The 17,733-nt window shown below is 48.9% G+C and overlaps 7 protein-coding genes across 7 annotated transcripts; 4 read left to right on the top strand and 3 right to left on the bottom strand.

The window, feature by feature from the left end:
• Positions 1 to 801: 801 nt before the first annotated feature.
• Positions 802 to 2,031, top strand: N7509_003800 (SDR family oxidoreductase; the record flags this gene model as incomplete). The annotated part of the gene is made up of 6 exons (XM_056628437.1): positions 802 to 845; positions 926 to 1,150; positions 1,219 to 1,226; positions 1,292 to 1,443; positions 1,501 to 1,595; positions 1,662 to 2,031. The coding sequence occupies 6 exons, from the start codon at positions 802 to 804 to the stop codon at positions 2,029 to 2,031; spliced, it is 894 nt and encodes a 297-aa protein (XP_056491171.1).
• A 410-nt stretch (positions 2,032 to 2,441) lies between these two features.
• Positions 2,442 to 4,166, top strand: N7509_003799 (succinate--CoA ligase (GDP-forming) subunit beta; the record flags this gene model as incomplete). The annotated part of the gene is made up of 6 exons (XM_056628436.1): positions 2,442 to 2,495; positions 2,583 to 2,663; positions 2,762 to 2,834; positions 2,895 to 2,994; positions 3,070 to 3,955; positions 4,025 to 4,166. 6 exons carry the CDS (start codon positions 2,442 to 2,444, stop codon positions 4,157 to 4,159), a joined length of 1,329 nt encoding a protein of 442 aa, XP_056491170.1. The 3' UTR covers positions 4,160 to 4,166.
• A 1,564-nt stretch (positions 4,167 to 5,730) lies between these two features.
• Positions 5,731 to 5,967, bottom strand: N7509_003798 (uncharacterized protein; the record flags this gene model as incomplete). The annotated part of the gene is made up of 1 exon (XM_056628435.1): positions 5,731 to 5,967. The coding sequence occupies one exon, from the start codon at positions 5,965 to 5,967 to the stop codon at positions 5,731 to 5,733; it is 237 nt and encodes a 78-aa protein (XP_056491169.1).
• Positions 5,968 to 6,757: 790 nt separating this feature from the next.
• Positions 6,758 to 8,425, top strand: N7509_003797 (F-box protein; the record flags this gene model as incomplete). The annotated part of the gene is made up of 3 exons (XM_056628434.1): positions 6,758 to 7,308; positions 7,378 to 8,284; positions 8,351 to 8,425. The coding sequence occupies 3 exons, from the start codon at positions 6,758 to 6,760 to the stop codon at positions 8,423 to 8,425; spliced, it is 1,533 nt and encodes a 510-aa protein (XP_056491168.1).
• A 1,648-nt stretch (positions 8,426 to 10,073) lies between these two features.
• On the bottom strand, positions 10,074 to 11,828 carry N7509_003796 (F-box protein; the record flags this gene model as incomplete). Its single annotated transcript, XM_056628433.1, has 3 exons — positions 10,074 to 11,061; positions 11,139 to 11,660; positions 11,755 to 11,828. The coding sequence occupies 3 exons, from the start codon at positions 11,826 to 11,828 to the stop codon at positions 10,074 to 10,076; spliced, it is 1,584 nt and encodes a 527-aa protein (XP_056491167.1).
• A 2,160-nt stretch (positions 11,829 to 13,988) lies between these two features.
• N7509_003795 (heat shock factor family protein) lies at positions 13,989 to 15,788 on the top strand (the record flags this gene model as incomplete). Its single annotated transcript, XM_056628432.1, has 6 exons — positions 13,989 to 14,305; positions 14,367 to 14,465; positions 14,537 to 14,604; positions 14,662 to 15,005; positions 15,070 to 15,139; positions 15,187 to 15,788. The coding sequence occupies 6 exons, from the start codon at positions 13,989 to 13,991 to the stop codon at positions 15,786 to 15,788; spliced, it is 1,500 nt and encodes a 499-aa protein (XP_056491166.1).
• A 1,110-nt stretch (positions 15,789 to 16,898) lies between these two features.
• On the bottom strand, positions 16,899 to 17,692 carry N7509_003794 (DUF3245 domain-containing protein; the record flags this gene model as incomplete). The annotated part of the gene is made up of 2 exons (XM_056628431.1): positions 16,899 to 17,417; positions 17,519 to 17,692. The coding sequence occupies 2 exons, from the start codon at positions 17,690 to 17,692 to the stop codon at positions 16,899 to 16,901; spliced, it is 693 nt and encodes a 230-aa protein (XP_056491165.1).
• Between the last annotated feature and the right edge of the window lie 41 nt (positions 17,693 to 17,733).

Here is a 17,733-nt window from a genome sequence, read left to right as displayed (position 1 = left end):
ACTCAAGCTTTCAAGTTGGAGCCATATGATCTTGGGGGTTGAATCGTATCTTTGTATACGAGAGCGGCCACGGCTCAGACTAGATTGGGGCCAGCCCTATCGATGCTATGGGCTGGATATGTTTATTGTTATTGTTATTATTTTTAATTTATGTACTACTAGTAGTACTAAATCAGAACCCATGGCTTCTAGACACCCTCTGTTCTTCGTAGTATCAACAATATAAATTGATTAAGTGCTTAATGTAATTCCAGGCGGTGTTCTCTTCCGATAACTAAGGCCAAAGAAATTCCCTAGCCGTGCTCTGTGTTTTAAGTTGGAGATGGCCACGTTCTACGGTATTAATCACAGAGGCATTATTTTATCTCAGTTTAGGCCCTGTTTATATAAAGTTATGGGGTACAAGTAAGGGTGTAGTATTGTAGGGTGGGGGGCTTTTTCTCATTGGTCCTTTTTTGACGTGCACTCCGGCTTCATTCCAGGCACTTCAACATTTTTTTGGCTTAGATTCCTATCTTTATTTGTTCTTAGTTCAGAACCGACCCATTGAGCGTGTATTTCAGTTCATAAAAATCTGTACCACCAGAATTATCCCAAACAAGCAATAGGGCTTAGGGTTACACGCACTCCTATGGGCAGCTCTTGTGACGTGCCGAGGCATCTCGAGCTCCGCGATAAGCTGGCGTCACCAGAGCTACGCCAACGAACACTCAACACCATCAATCCAGTCAGCCCATCTTGAACAGATCTATCTGCTGAACCCCAAGATTCATATATCTCTGTTCGAGTTCCAGATTCACCATGCCAGGAGTCACGGATACCCGTAAATCCGTGCTAATCACGGGGTGAGCTAATCGCGATCAGTACTCGTACCGGGGAGAGGGTACTATCGAATACCATCGCTGACGATATTCTACATGAAAAGATGCTCTCCCGGCGGCATTGGAAACTCCCTTGCACGTGAATTCCATCGCCATGGATTGCGCGTGCTCGCCACAGCCCGAGAAGCGACGACCATTGCCGACCTGGCTGAGCTCGGCATCGAGACCTTGAGTCTGGTGGTCGACGATGCGGAAAGTGTCAAGGCGTGCTTCGCAGATGTCGAGACTAGATTGGGGGATAAGGGACTGGATTATTTGGTGAACAATGCGTATGTCTTCTGATCCTGCACAAAGCTCGCATTCGTTCGTTGCACTATACTAATTAATATATCGCCAGTGGTCGGAGTACGTTATAACCAACTTGAAACCAGCACAACGCTTTGAAACTGGCATTTACTGACTGATCATAGACTACACCGTTCCAGCTATGGAAGTCGAGATCCCTGAGGCTCGCAAAACATTCGAGACCAATCTCTTCGCGGTGATCACCATGTGCCAGACCTTCCTACCCCTGCTCATCAAGGCCAAGGGCACAATTGTCCAAATTGGATCGGTTGCTGGAGTACGTCTCATTCTTCACGGAGTATCTTGTGTTCGATCAATCGGCTAACTGATCTAGATCATCCCATATGTCTTTGGGTCCGTCTACAACGCGTCCAAGGCAGCACTGCACTCGTTCAGTGATACTCTCCGAGTCGAACTGGCTCCTTTCGGGTATGTGATTCTCTTTTTACTCTGTCATGTTTAGATCCACTGCGCCAAACTAACCACCAGGAATAGTGTCAATGTCACTACAATCGTTACTGGCGGAGTGCAATCACGCATCGCCCGAACCCAGCGCACTCTCATGCCGGGATCTATGTACACCCCTATTGAAGATGAGTATAACCGACGCGTGACCCATAGCCAGGACAATGCGATGCCAAATGAGACCTACGCGTGCAGTGTGGTTGCGCAAGTGCTGTACGGGTCTGCCCCCTGGCGCTGGCTGTGGCCCTGGGCGCAGGGTCGCAAGACCTGGATCTGGGAGGGTCATCGCAGCTGGGTGATTTGGTTCCTCTCTGGCGGTTGGGCTTGGGGTGGTCTGTTTGGGCGGATTATGACGAAGATGTTTAAGCTGTGGAAGATCAAGCCTCGGGCCGGTAACTAGGGGTAGGAGACAGCAGTATGTAGCATATAATAATTCTTGGTCAAGAGGAATCCAGATTCCTCTAAATATGAAACCTGGCAGCTGTGAACAGCTACAGTATAACTATAACCATAGCCATCATCAATGCAATGCCATGCCATGCCATGCATGCAAGGCTGTATCTGTTATAAATGAATACCGATGCCAGTTCCGTGATATTCGCGTCTGCGCCCGAGGCAGTGGTTAGTCAGCCAGGAACGGACGCTGGTTGGCTGCAACACCCGGTTTTACCGCGACGCAATGTCATCCCGAGAAAAAGAAAGCTGTTCTCCCGATCCCGACTTCACTCTCTCCTCCAAGGGCTCCTGGATACACTGCCCTCTTGATTTCTTTCTCCCCCACCCACCCTCTCCCCTCACATCCTTTACATCATGTTCAAGCTTGCCCGCAGTCGTCCTGTCGCTGCGGCTTTCAGAGCCGCGACTGTGAGTTCCCAATGCTTCCCCCGATGCCGTACTATCGGCCCGTATCCGCTGCTTCACTTTGACTGACTCGGTTTGAATCGGATATAGCAGTCGTCCTCTCGTCTGGCTCAGCAGCAGCAGCGTAACCTCTCCATTCACGAGTACCTGTCCGCGCGCCTCCTCAAGCAGGTATGTTGCGTCGCGTTGGATTCTGCAGTCGCGCATCATGCAGAGTCTTTTTTTCTCCCAGATCAACACCGACTCGGATCGCTGATAATCAACAATAGTATGGAATTGGTGTCCCCAAGGGTGAGGTCGCTCGCTCCGCTGAGGAGGCCGAGGCTGTCGCTCGTTCCATCGGTATATCTTCCCTGCATTTATATTGCCCCCTTCTTTGCGCTCGGCACTAAACACAATTAGGTAACGACGACCTGGTTATCAAGGCCCAGGTTCTCGCCGGTGGTCGTGGTAAGGGTACCTTCGACAACGGCCTGAAGGGTGGTGTTCGCGTCATCTACTCGTGAGTGGGAAATTCACTCCCTGTTATGGGATGGAAACCGAATGGATTTATTAACCCCCGGCTTTTCTTTCTTAGTCCTACCGAGGCCAAGATGTTCGCCGGCCAGATGATCGGCCAGAACCTCGTCACCAAGCAGACCGGCGCCGCTGGCCGCCCTTGCAACTCCGTCCTGATCTGCGAGCGCAAGTTCGCCCGTCGCGAGTTCTACCTCGCCATCCTCATGGACCGTGCCACCCAGTCCCCCGTCGTCGTGGCCTCCTCCCAGGGTGGTATGGACATCGAGACCGTCGCCAAGGAGAACCCCGATGCCATCATCACCACCCCCATCGATATCCACAAGGGTGTTACCGACGACATCGCCCGCACCATCGCTACCGACCTCGGTTTCTCCGAGCAGTGCATCGAGGATGCCAAGACCACCATCCAGAACCTGTACAAGGTCTTCATGGAGCGTGATGCCACCCAAATCGAGATCAACCCCCTGTCCGAGACCTCCGACCACCAGGTCCTGGCCATGGACGCCAAGCTCGGCTTCGACGAGAACGCCGAGTTCCGCCAGAAGGAGGTCTTCTCGTGGCGCGATACCACCCAGGAGGATATGGATGAGGTCAAGGCTGCCGAGCACGGTCTGAACTTCATCAAGCTTGACGGTGACATTGGCTGCCTGGTCAACGGTGCTGGTCTCGCCATGGCCACCATGGACATCATCAAGCTGAACGGCGGTAGCCCCGCTAACTTCCTCGACGTCGGCGGTGGTGCTACCCCCGCTGCTATCAAGTCCGCTTTCGAGCTCATCACCAGCGACCCCAAGGTCTCTGCTGTCTTCGTCAACATCTTCGGTGGTATCGTCCGCTGCGACGCCATCGCCCAGGGTCTCATCAACGTTGTCCAGGACATGGGTCTGCGCACTCCCATCATTGCCCGTCTCCAGGGTACCAACATGGAGCAGGCTCACAAGCTGGTACGATAACCCCCCTTTCCTTCCATTTAGCATCCGTCCCGAGCAATAAGCTAACCCTTTCACCCACAGATCAACGAGTCCGGCCTGAAGATCTTCTCCATCGAGGACCTCCAGACCGCCGCCGAGAAGTCCGTCCAGTTCTCCAAGGTCGTCAAGATGGCCCGTGACATCGACGTCGGCGTTGAGTTCACCCTTGGAATCTAAGAAGTTTTCTTCTAATTCCTTTCGAATGAAGGGGCATGCATAGGGCCTGCGGCCTGTCACGCTCACAGAAAACCGCATTCTAGAGAACTGTGATGCCGTCGTGCCCGTTCCTGTGTCATTTAATTTTCTTTTGTCACTGTATTCTTGAGTGTTTCTATGGATGAATATCATTTCCTAATAGGAAGGGGATGCGAGCTATATTTTTTTCCTCGGTGTGTCGTAGGGTACTAGTAGTCTTTTGTAAATTGCGTAGATTTTATCTTACAGTATGTCCCAAAACTGGTATAACCGCCTACACTCTTAGTAATTATTTAGCCCTATTGTTAAGAAACACTAGACCATATTAAGAAAATAGTCAGGATAACAATATTCCTATAGCAGTCTCAATACTGCGATCTACTTTCATTAAAATACAGTGCCTCATCTCAATCTTATACAGATTTATAAGGATGAAGACCCAGGTTGCTTTGTTAAGCATAGCGTAAAAGTAGGTACTACTCAGCAGTTTGTTTACAACATTGGCCTTTAGGTGAAACGATACAAGAAGCGTCTTATAAAAAAACCATTCATTCAAACAAGATGTTTTATATACTGTCATCAGAGAACAGCCTACGCTGGCATACTGCATTTACCCCTTTACATAGGTTCAGAATAAACTGCAATTTCTTTCAGTGATCATACTGCCATAGTAAAACAGACAAGCTCGTTCTATTTACCTTTCCCAACATGCTCATATTGTCAGATATTGATTTGGCATAATGCATATCACAATTGTGAGTAGACTTTGCCCGCCATTTAATGAGGTCAATATTGTTTCAGGTTCAAGTCCCCACTGGATGTAAGACCTGCTGGGTGGGTAAGATCAGTATGAGAACAAGAAGTGCATGTAGTAAGGAGCCTCCAGCAGCCTCCATCAACCGACGTAAGCCTCTTTCACCAACTCCTTTATCGGCCATATAGACCTTAAGTATTGGCGCAAGATACTGAGGGTCGGTAATTGGAGGAATCTCCCCATCTCTCTCATCAGCCCACCCTCGTACCATTAAAGCAAGAGCCAAAGAGCATTCATAGAAGGATGGGAAGATGTTGATACCGGTGATTGAGGAAACAAGTTTGAAAATAGTTGTGAGATCGTAAGCTTGCCTTCCATGACTAGTCCAAAGTTTAGAAAGAGGTGTTGGTGCATGAATAAACAGTCTTTCGACTCGACATTGTTGGATTTCGACCCAGAATTTGATTTTGGAGTCGTTTAAGCGTAAGAATGCATTTTTTGCATCGGTCGGAACAATAGCATCTTCGATGTTACCACAGATAATTATAACTCGAAGATGAGAGCCAGCAATAAGCTCTTGGGAAGCCTTGCCCAAGATAATATACTCAGAGCAAGAGAAAGACTGGACTTGGAAGTTTTGAGGTATATCGGCGTACTGCTGAAGGTTGAATGACCAGACCAAGGAATTTGATGGTTGAAATCCACTTTCTCGCAGACCCCAGGGCATACTAATAACTTTGCCATCTTTATCCTCATAGTCATGCAGTATAGTATGGTCAAAGACAAGTCCGATTAAAGCTTACGGACTACCAATAGGACTGACGAGTGTATCTTCAGTTCTGAATGTTGGATTATCATATCGCAATTTGGTGACTGTAGACTGAAACCAAGCTTGAGTAGCAACCGCCGGCATGTGAACCTCCAAGGGGCCCCATATGGTATCTTCACTATCTTGGATTAAAAGATCCTCTTCCACATAGCGGACGGCTTTCAGAAGTGCATCACGGTATTCTTCATTGCGTATATAGTGCCGCATCGGTAAGTGCTGAGATCGAGGTGCTCGTCCTAGTGGGTGCTTTTGATTATTCCGAAGAACTGCAAACTCACAAATCTCAGGGTCCGGTGAGACTAGCAGAAGCTAAACTGTTTTATACCGAGAGTAAGGACTCAAAGACCGTCCTTCCCTGCCTTTAGCGAATCATTCTTTGCACGCACCCACCTGCGGGTCGCTCTTTCCTTCCTTTCCTCCCGTAAGGCACTTTATACTCTATAGTATACTATGGAGCCCCGTACACCTTCCTTTCTTCTTGCCTCCATTCACTATTACTCCCTATATGCTCGTATCTATGTGAATATGAATTTCTTCTCCGAGGGCAATGAAATCTTTGAGTAGAAATCAGTCTTGGCAGCTATGCAGCGCCGTACATTCCTAGAAATTTGGGTGTCTAGACATCCGTTTGTATTTAATCATTGTCCTTCTGCTCAGCACCTCTTCTTCCTCCTTCATGATATTTCTATTGGATATTAGCCCATCTCGATGTTGATCTTCGTATCTGAGCCCGTTACACCTATAAAATTTTAAGCATATCTATTCAATTATTTCCACTAAACCGTATATAAAGAGAAAGTCTCTGACCTGCTTGGCATGTTGTAGCTGCCCGTGGATGCTTTTGTTGCCCTTGCTGGTTGAAGTCGATACATGTTCCTCACTCCTTCCCTCCCTCCCTCTCTCCCTTCTCCCACCTCCCACAAAACCTGTCTTAATTACCATCCATCCTTTAGGTATCTCTGTATATTCTATCTCCATCACAGACTTATCACCAATCATGGAAGTCGATTTTCTTCTCCGCCCTTCCGGTGATCGAACCTCGTCATCGAAAACCGGAGCTGCCGCTCCAGAGACTGAAGCCTTCCCGCTCGATTTTGTTAGAAATCTGCCTCTTGAAATTCTCATTTTGGTCTTCCAGAATCTTCCCTTGGAAAAGTTCATATGCCTACAAATCGTTTCCAAAACATGGAAAGAGCGCCTGTCCTCCTATACCTTGCAATATGCAGTGATCCGGAACCTAGGACCGTGGGCTGTCGACGAAAACATCAAAGACACGGTTGCCTTTATCAAGAAAAGGAAAAGGATTGAAAACGGCCGCTTCGTCTCTCAGATTACTTTCCCGTTCGGTAACAAAGCATTGCTCAAAAACCCATGGAACAGAGCCGTTGACTATTCGGAGGGATATCTCGCATGGATTAGCTACCGATCTTTCGCCCTAGATGTCCTCAATCTCCGGACAGGAAAGCTTGATGAATTTACCACCAATGACCAAGAAGCCCCCTGTGATGTAAGGGTGTCAAACAGCATCTTGGTCGCGATTGCTTGGCGGTGCGTGATTTTCTATTAAACTGAAGGCACAATCAAGATATTTGCTAATTGAGCCTGGTTATCAAACAGAACTTGCCACGTGTGGAATCTTCACACTTATGAGCACAGCAGCTTCAAATTGCCTCACTCCTGCTATCTTCACGAAAGCCTAGTCCATGGAACAAAGCTAATTCTCATGGGCGCAAACTCCAGCCTCCATAGTAAAGGCTACATTGTTCATTGGAGCCATGAGTTGCAAGTTCTACGCACCATACCATGGGAAGATATGGAGACGATCAAAACTCTGATCTTGGACCCCAGCGTGGACAAGTTTACCATTCTCAGCCTTACTCGCATCCCTGATGCGGATAACGAAGATCTGGTAGATCCATTGATTGGGAGCCCGCCAGCTCTAGAAAACCTCCCAAATTATCACCCAAACACAGAGACACGAGTGGAAATTTTTGAGCTGGACAATGAAACTGGGGCCTTCAAATCCACATCACGCCAGACTCAGAGAATGCTCCTGAGAAATGGAGAGAAGGTGGACAGCTGCTGCATACAGCCTGGCCAACTCAGCATGGTTGACAAAATAAAGCACTGGGATAGTGAACATGATGTTGGCAAACGGAATTCAAACAGTGCCGAACATGAGGTCAATGAACGCTACATACCTGAACCCTCTCATTGTTTCGACCATAGATTCTGCTCTCTGGAAAAGGAACAGGGATTCGTCATCAATAGGGCCGTCACAGTGCAACGACCCAGATATCATGACGGGTTTGAATTTATTTCTCCAAGCCCTGGGGTTTTCTATTTTTCCCGATTTCAAAATGAAGGTTATGGAGCTGACGACGTGTCGATCATGCGTCCATACAGCCCAGACTTTAGCCCAGACCACCAACAGCTTTACGAGTCTATTGATCAACTTCCAGAGGGGAAAGGAGCTAGGGCGTTCGGAGACAGCGATTTTTTGGTCTTCGTCAAAGAGTTTGCGGTGTGTATTAGAAGCTTCAATGATAGTGCAGTCTGGGATCCCAGCGAAATACATTGACCAATGGAGTTAGAGGATTTAGGCCAACCCGAGTACTCATATGAAGCGGAAGACTCAGACGAAGCGGAGGATTCCAAAGTTTAGATTGATTAAATCCAGGTACTTGCCCCCGGGCAGGGAACGATTGATGGAAGTTGGATCTGTTTTGTCTAATTCCTCATGAATAACATGTCTGTCCAATGATACGGAAACATTTAATTGAAATATTAAAAATGGCAGGTCGAAAAGGACAGGCATCAACTCCACAGCAGCCTCCCATCTGATACCAGCTACTACTATTTGGCTTTACGCCGCCAGTGCGTCTGTCTGGTGTGGCACTCCATAGCCGCAATTAGCCTTGTGTTTCTGCCTGCCAGAGTAACTTGGTCCTAGCAATTAAGGGTATTGGAAATATTGCTCGAGTCAGAAAACCACCGGCATACCGTGCAGACACTCATGGGCGTGAAATCACGGCTTTCCACTGCGCAGAAGCCACATCTGTCTCTCGGGGTCATTCCGGACATAACTGGATAGAACATAAGGAAATTAATATACTAAATACTGACTATCCGCAGCACTACTGGATCAATTGCGGCTACGAAGAGCCGTACATGCCTAGCCATCTTGACATATTTAGTTCCTCTCCTTCCGCTTCGCGCCTCTCCTCCTTCTTCCCCATTTCGTTGGATCCTCATCATACGTGGCCTTTCTCGAGAAAGTAGCGCCTCCATGCTTTTATTCTCCCAGATCCTGATTCCGGTGCAGCGATATCCATCCTATCGCTATTGTTGCCATTTTCATTGCGAAATCCATGACTGGTGTGAGAAACCTCGGCGTGCGCGTTGTAATTGCCAGAGCCACTACCAGAGGTACTGCAGCTTTCAAGTTGCCACAGGCTGCGCGGAAAATCTATGTAGACAATGGGTAAATTGAGCTGTTGATTGAATTTGGATCTTTATACTAGAATCCAAATTCAATTTTAGCCCCTAGGTGGTCATCTTATTTGATCCGCACAACTATCAAAGTGCATGGCTGTAGCGTTATACGAAGGATACGTGATTCAGCTATAACTGACTATGCATAACTATCTATGTTAGAGCTAATATTTAGGCTAACTGATCCTAGTTCTGTCCACGTGTGGAACTTATATACCCGTGCCAGTGATCATAGCAGCTTTGTCTATACTCCTTTTGAGGGTGATACTCTGCTGGTTCACAGAACAAAAGTCCTCTTTTTGGGGTCATAGACCCCTTCGCATGCCTCATTCATTGGGGCCGCGAGTCCCAAATTGTACGATTTATACCCCATTACGATGTAAAATCAATCAGAGCATTGAAAATAGTGTAGAGAGACTCTACGCTAAGGACATGGAGCATATATTGAAGTGGCAGGGGCCCTATTTGTTAATCGTTCCGAGCGAATCAGCCACATCAACATTCAAATAAATTAAGCTCTTTGTTCGCAGGAGCATGTGCCAGCGTAGCTAATAGTTAACTAGCGGTCTGTTAGTTCTCTGCCGTGTAGTCGTGGTAATACATAGTAACTATAGTCCCCGGTGGAGCAATCTCACTCATCTCGACAACCTCTTTTTTTTCTATTCTCTTCTGCCATATCTGAATGGTTTCTAGTAAGGGCTTCCATGTCTTTCAAAATAAATAGTTCATTTTTGAAGAGCCACTAGGAGTTTTTGTAAAGTTGATCATGCACGCGCCATTCCATCAATTCTTTTTTGCTCAGGGAGCAAGTACTAGCTTTAGACCTCGTGGTCTGGTTCATTTGAAGTTAGACCCAATGACGCCTTCCACTGCTCTAAATATTCAGAATCCCACTCTTGCTCACTTGGAGCTAGATCCAATAACTCCTCTGACCAGTTTATCTGATCGGGATCCCAAATCTCCAGTTTATTGAAGCTCTGGACTTTCAGGTCGGAAGGGTTGACAGTTATGATAAAATCACCGTCTCCATAAATCTCAGTCCTGTGCTCCATCGGTACTTCGCAATATATTTCGTAATCACGAATTCGACCATTGCTTGGTTTGATAGAATGCGTAATCTGCATCCTGGACTTGTATGCGCGCGTCTCCCTCATAAGCCGGGCATCTATGACATAAAAGATTCCCGGACTTGGAGAAACAAAATTAAAGTTGTTCACAGCAAAATCTGAATAGACCATAGTATGAGTAACAACTTTCTTGTCTCCCTCAAGGGAGAAAAATCTCCGGCCATATTCTCGAGAACTTTCTTCATCGTTACGTCGCAGGGATAGTCTTTGAATCTGGTCGGAGGTAGATCGAAAAGCCGCATCCTCTTCCCCATTACCGAGTGTGAAAGTTTCGATGTGTACCTCTGCGTTTAAGGGAATTGCTATCTTCTGGTCAATATCCATATCCAGTAGGATTGGGATTGCTAGACCCGAATGTGTTAGACCCCCCAGGTACTCCCTCACAGTGGATTTGGGATCCGTGTCAGGGCAGCGGTCAAGATAGACGACAGTAAATTTGTCATCAATTGGATCTGGGATCACGGATCTGATAGCCCTTATGGACCGTGGAGCCTTCCATGGTATAGTGCGTACAATACGCGATTCGAAACTCCAGTGAATGAAGTAGCCTTGGTCATGCGGGCCGTCGTCCATGAGAAGCACCTTAGTTCCACAAACCAAGGTTCTCCCATCCCAAAGGGAGTGAGGCACATGAAAGCTTGTGTATTCATGTGTTTGGATATCCCATACATGGCACATTCTGTTCAATGAGTAGGATGGGTTAGCTTGCATGCTGGCTTTACCATATGCCTGGTTCGTTGTGGCTGGATCACATACCGTTGGCCAATCGCTACTATGATCTTGCTCGATATCTCGACATCGAAAAAGTGCCGCCGATCTTGTGTCGCAAATAGGCTGAATTCCCCGGTCCATAAGTTCACCACATTGACGCACCGATATGTGCAGTCAATCCATGCGAAATAACCTTCCGAATAGCTCGCCCCCATGCACCATCCGTTCCCTTTTGTTGCAGGTGTAAAGCTCATCTCCGATACAAATTTGGCTTCTTCAATTCGTACTCTTTTCCTGATAAAGGCAGTTGTATCTTGGACATCTGCGAGCCCCGGTCCCAGTGTCTGGATCACAGCGTGTTGTACGGCGCGGGAAGACAGAAGCCTTTTCCAGGCCTTTGAAACCTTTTGTAGATATAGCAAGTCCATGAAATCGAGGTTTTCAAAAATCAAAATCACAATTTCCAGGGGTAGTCTGCCCACAATGTCGCACTGGCGTGCTTCAGCTCCATGAGCCTCGATCTTTTGAATGTCGTGACAAGCGAGGTCACCGAAAGACTTGTCGAGCCTGTCTCCAGTTAGTAACCGCCAAATTAGTGAAAATAATCGATCATCATGTTCCATTCGGAGTGCTCTGGGTAAAGAGCCAATCATCGACTTACATGACATCTGTCGTTTGGGAGGACGAGGCTTCATCGCCGGCAGGGGGAGGTGGGGGATCCGAGATTGACTCCATGATGGTATCTCAGTGATTGAGAGGAAATTGAGGGGAGCGGAGGTAAATGGAGCGCTAGATGGGGTTAGAGAGAGGGAGGGAGAAGATGTGGGAACTTGAGGATGGGAAAATGGAGAGGAAGGAAGGAAAGAGGTGGCCCGTCTCAACTCAACCTCAACATCAACTGTGAAGGCAACAAAGGCAACAAAGGCAACAAACACACTTTTGAATTGTTTACGCCATCTCCTCAGCCTTCAATTTTCGCCTCCTGTACATTCATATACATTTTGGTCCTCCACCTTCCGTCTTCTTTCTTCTCATATCTCGCGAGTCGTCCATCTCAACCTTGGAAGTTACCATTCCTCTACGCTTGGGATCCTCAACATATGGACAGGAGAAACTAGCCGATTCTTCACAGAGGATCGAGAGCTTATTATGCTTCTGAAGGTGTCAAAGGCCATCGCAGTGGCAATGTGCCAATTTGTACGTGATTCAACTCAACTATTACTGACTATGCATAATCATGCATGGTACAGCCAACATACATGCTAACTGATCCCAGGATTTCCCACCCTGTGAACCTTGCAAGACACCAGTTCTCGATGCACTTCAAGTTCATTTGTGGGCGCCTCGCTCGCTTCATTTCATGATATGGATGGTGATCAGTTCGGCACTCGCACTCCACCTGAGGACTAAGACCTAGACTTCAGTCATCGAGGCATACTCTACGCCGAGATCAGCAAGTTTTTTTTTTCGGGATCTCCTCGCTAGCTCGGAGAAGGATGGAATCATCAAGAGACCAATGGTCAATATCGGGAACCATCAGAGGGCCTGGTTAAGAAAGGGCATGTTTTCAACGGCGAGCTGTCTACCGCCCAGCGACAGAATATCATCAAGTTCAGCTGTCGCTAACCACCGGACAACTCTGATACCATCCGGGTGGGCTGTTTAGAAGCTTAGGCAGATCGACTTGCCTGCAGAGATTATGGTTGTGTCTTGATCTCCCCTATTCTCAACCTGGTGGGAACAGGGCTACCACTATGCAGATGGTTACTTTGGGTGGATCGAGAGCACACGACAGCATCTTGATGTTCTTAACCTATGGACTAGAATTCAATTTCAATTTCAATTTCAGCCCCCAGCTGGCCAGGCTTTTCGATTTTTCTAAGCTCAAAGGCGATCGCAGTGGTGATGTGTCCTTGATGCATACTCCACACCGAGAGCAGCAAGTTCAAGCCGATCTACTCCATGCCGATTCTCAACTCCTTAATCATCAGAATCAAACTTTTCAATACTTAAAGCTGCTTCCAGATTCTACGAAGTTTGCTGGCACCTCTGTCAAGTTCGACATGGCACCAAATATACTCTACTTTATACTACTACTAGTATACTACTCTACTCTATGGCATATGCAGCCCCACATCTATATCCGAACTAGCCTCATCAAGCTTTAAACGAATTAATCTCCTTCAGCTAATATTAGCATTACTACTAGTAAGTAGTATGGCAGTCGATTGGCAATTAGTTCTCGTGTAGCTGTACTTAGGCATAGAGGCATATCGCCATACAGTAGTACTCCGAGTCCCCCAGTGGAGCAGGTCTCATTCCTCTCAACAACCCCCTTTTCCCTTTTCTCTTCTCTTCTTCTCCACCTTCCATCGTTCTTCCACGAACATCTCCCTTTTCTTTTTCTTTTTTTACCCTTTCCCCCTGCACCTTATACCTTCACCATATACTCAGTCTCCCCCCCCACTCTGTGCAACCTCATTCTCCCAGGGCTATCCCCGTCCAAACCCAACCTCTCTGAGCTCCTCTCCTCTTCTCTCCAGGGCTGCAGATCCGATCGTGCTTCCCGGCCCCTTCCCCGCAGCTTCAACCTTCAACCTCCTCTCTTTCTCCTTCTCTTTCTTCGGCCCCTCTTTTCGACCTTTAGTTTTGCTGGCGCAATGATCGGACTGGTGTCGATGCTTCCGTGTTGATCTACACTTCGGGCCTCCGCGATAATCTTCTTCCTTTTCCCACGTTCTCCCGCCCACGAGCGCCCCCCCTCCCAACGGTCGAACCCCGATCGCGACCGAACTCCTCTCATCCGATCGCTCTGAGGGAACGAAAGAAGCTTCGCATTGGCCATCGCAAGCTCCCCGACCTTCGTCCCTTGATCCTCCTCCCCGATCGCGCGTCATGAGCGGCCTCGCCGATCCTCCCTCCTCTCGGAACGCTTTCGCCGGGCCTGCAGATGCCCCCGGTAAGACTCGAAACCTCCCGGTTCTCCCCTCCTCAGCTCAACACCACGCCGCGATGGAGATCACTCCTTCTTCGCCTGCGACCGTCGGCGGCCCTGTTCACAGTAGCCCCGATGCCGACCGGACCGGCCCACCCAACACCAATGGCTCCGAAGCCGGTACACCGAGCAATCCTCCAAACCCGGCCGTTGGAGCTGCAGCTGCAGCTCAGCAGCCCAAGGTCGTGCAGACGGCCTTCATCCATAAGCTTTACAAGTACGTGATTGTTATCTCATCAAGTTCACACCGGTGGAAGAGCTACTAACATCCAACCTAGTATGCTGGAGGACTCTGGTATCCAACACTTAATATCCTGGTCAAGCAGTAATGACAGCTTCGTCATGTCCCCTACCTCGGAGTTTTCCAAAGTTCTTGCGTCAGTCTCCATGCCTCCCACAATCGCATTCGCCTTTCCAACGAGATGCGGGGTTGCTAACCTCCCGATAGCCAATATTTCAAGCACACCAACATTTCTTCCTTCGTGCGCCAGCTCAACATGTACGGGTTTCACAAAGGTGTGTCGCGATCTCTGAGCGGGCTAATCTGGAGCAATGGCTAACCTTAATCCACAGTGAGCGACGTGTTCCATACCGGTTCGCCAGACTCCGCACTGTGGGAATTTAAACACGGCAACGGCAACTTCAAACGAGGCGACCTGGTTGGCCTGCGGGAAATCAAGCGTCGCGCATCCCGACATGCGCTGATCCACCGCGATTCGTTTCCCAGCCACAAGGCCGCTGCCTCGCAACCAGGCACCCCAGCTGAACCCGTCCCGGATGCAGCTGAAGCGCGATTGATGAACCTCGAACACACGCTTTACGATATGCACAATCGCCTGATCCGAGCCGAGGAAGGCAATGTGGCCCTCACCTCCAGATGCCAAAACATGGCGGAGGGTCTCTCGAAATGCTACCAGGTATGCGCGTCATTTTTTCCTCTTTTCTTTTTCTCGCGGCATCGCTAATTGGCCATTTCAATAGTGGACGCATTCGATCTCGCGCTTTTTGTCAGCAGTTATACCTGACCGGGAGAGCCCTCTATATCGCGATAGTATGTTGCATCGCACTTCTCACTGAACCCCGCTAACGACTACACAGTATCCAACATGCAACGAGAGGTCGAGAAGCAGATTGAGGCAGTCTCCCAGGAACCTCTTCTGCCACCGCGCCAACCTTTCTTTGGCAATATAGCCCATGATGGCGTTCCACCTTTGTCCCCTCGCCAGATGCCCCAAGACGACGGTCGACGCCAATCCATGATGGACCCTTCTCGATCAAACATGATCCGACCCCCTGTACCTCCACACCTCGCCGTGTCACCCCGCCGCTACGGTTCCATCGGGGGTGCCAATGCTTCACCTAATTATAACCGCCCCCAGCCTCCAACGGTTGCTGTACAACAACCAACCCCTCACCCTTTATCAATCTCAACTCCCCCAGGACCGAACATGGCCCGCCGCCACACGTTCGCAGACATCCGACAGCACGACTGGCCTCCTACAGGCACCTCACCCTTCCCACCCGGCAACGCGGGTAATGGACCGTGGCCATCTTCTCCCCACAGACCACCAGCGTCGAGCGATCAGCAAGTCCGGGATGTACTAGCCCAATACGACATGAACGCCCCTCGACGTCTGCAAGCCGAATCGCGCCATGCGACACCCCCCCGCAAACGCCGAGCCTTCTCCATCGATGCTTAGTACCGATAATGGCTGGTCACTGGGCGGGTCTAGGTTCCCTCGCCAAGAATCATCCCTACCAGCAACGCGCCGATCCAGCATGGCCAGCAATGTCCATTCACTCCTCAACCCCGCCGATACCGCCGAAAGACCCGACGAGGATCAGCTGGAAGATCACCGAAAGCGCAAGCGATTGGAATGAATAACTTGATACATCTTGAGCAAAAATCTCAAAAAAAAAACAAAGTCTATATCTTGGAGATCACCCGCGCATCAAAGACGACCCTATGGGCCAGCCTTCTTACCGGCGCGCCGATTATCTCCCCACTATACACCATCTCGCGACTGCCTCGGACTCAACTTTGGCCCCAGCGTCCAGTCCAGGCCCAACAAAACCGAAAGAAACCGGCATAATGCCCATTCTTGGACAACAATCTGTACACTTGAAACAGCCAAGCCCCCCCCTCTCCCCCCTGGATTCCAACGCTCTTGGAAGAGAATCTTGGACTTGGACTTGGACCCCCGGAAGCCAGCCCGGGGTCCGTGGGCTATGACTATCTGTTTCTTTTGCGTTTGTAGATGTTTTCAAATCCCCCTCTTATTTCCACTTTTCCCCTCTTCCTCCTTCTTTTCTTTTCCCATGGAGATTCCAGACAAAAGCAATGCAGCGCGGCGCAGTGCAGCAGTCGGCGCAAGCAAGCGAGCAACGCAACGCGACGCGACGCGACTAAAACAAACCTCCGCGGCTCTGGGTTCATACCACCTTTTTTTCAAACATACCAAATTTTATATACCCCTGGGGTCGGGCGGATCGAATCGAAATCGAAATCGAAATCGAAATCGAAAACATCGTGTGGCATTTAGAAGAGATTGGATTTGAATTTTGTATTCTATCAGGCTTCTGCCCACTTAATTATTTCAATGAGACACTTTTGTGACTGCGTCTATCTCTATCAGTAACAGCCTACCTTAGGGTAGGGTTGGCGAGGCAGGGAGTAAGTAGCCGACCCCAATGAATCATAGGAGCTGCGATAGCCTTGCTGTCCAGCAGCAATTTCACAGGCCATAACAGAGAAAAATGCACGAGAGAACGAAAAGATGCATATCAAGCAGTAAAAAGAAGTTCCTCCCTCACCTCTTCTTCTTCTTATTAGCCCTCTGAGCCAAAATCTCATCCAAATAACTCGTCGCCTTCTTCCTCCTAGCAGACCCAGACGCAGATTTAGACTTCCCCGAACTCTGATTCGCACTCTGCGCATCCCCATCCGCACCCGCCGCACCATTCTCAGCCGATGTCGAAGTCGAGACTGACGATCCAGGCACTGTCCGAGAAGACGCATTCGAATTCGAATTCATCTTCCTCCTCTTCCCAACCATAGCAGCCCTCCCTTCCTCCTCATCATCGTCATCATCATCCGCGCCCGCAGCAGCCACAGCAGGCCCCGAGCCCGAAGTTGTACCTGTAGCCTGCGCCGCAGCAGCAGCAGCATTCTTCTCCCTCTGCGCTTTAACCTCCGCCTCCTTAGCCTTCATAACCTTATCATAATTCCGACCGAGAAGTTGTTTCCGAAGTATATCATTCGAACTCAATTCCTTCCGATTCCAACTTCCATCGGCTGCTTTTTCGGGGAGAGGGCGCCGATTCCGAGGCTGGAGTCATCACATAAATTAGCATTGGTCCTTACGTTGCGATATAGCAATTTTTAGAGCTAGGGAGGGAGGGAGGGGGGCTGGGCTCACGTCTCAGGTACAGCGGTAAATATCTCATCCTCTTCTCGCTGTAATTCTTCGTCCGTTTTTGCTGTTGAGGCTAGTTCGTCGTCTGTTTGGGCGGGGAGCCATGATGATACGAGTCTTTGGCTGCGGGATAGGGCGACGTTTGCTCGGTTGAGGATTATGTCTGATTCGGATTTTGATAGGGACATTTTATTGAGTAGGTAGGGCAAAGTTGTTTGCCTCCCTCTTG

This window comes from Penicillium cosmopolitanum (genome assembly GCF_028827165.1).
Source record: "Penicillium cosmopolitanum strain IBT 29677 chromosome Unknown utg000005l:1.0-4006212.0:1.0-4009387.0, whole genome shotgun sequence".
NCBI lineage: Eukaryota > Fungi > Ascomycota > Eurotiomycetes > Eurotiales > Aspergillaceae > Penicillium > Penicillium cosmopolitanum.
Note: the sequence above shows the minus strand (reverse complement) of the source record. Positions and strands in the feature narration are given on the sequence as shown.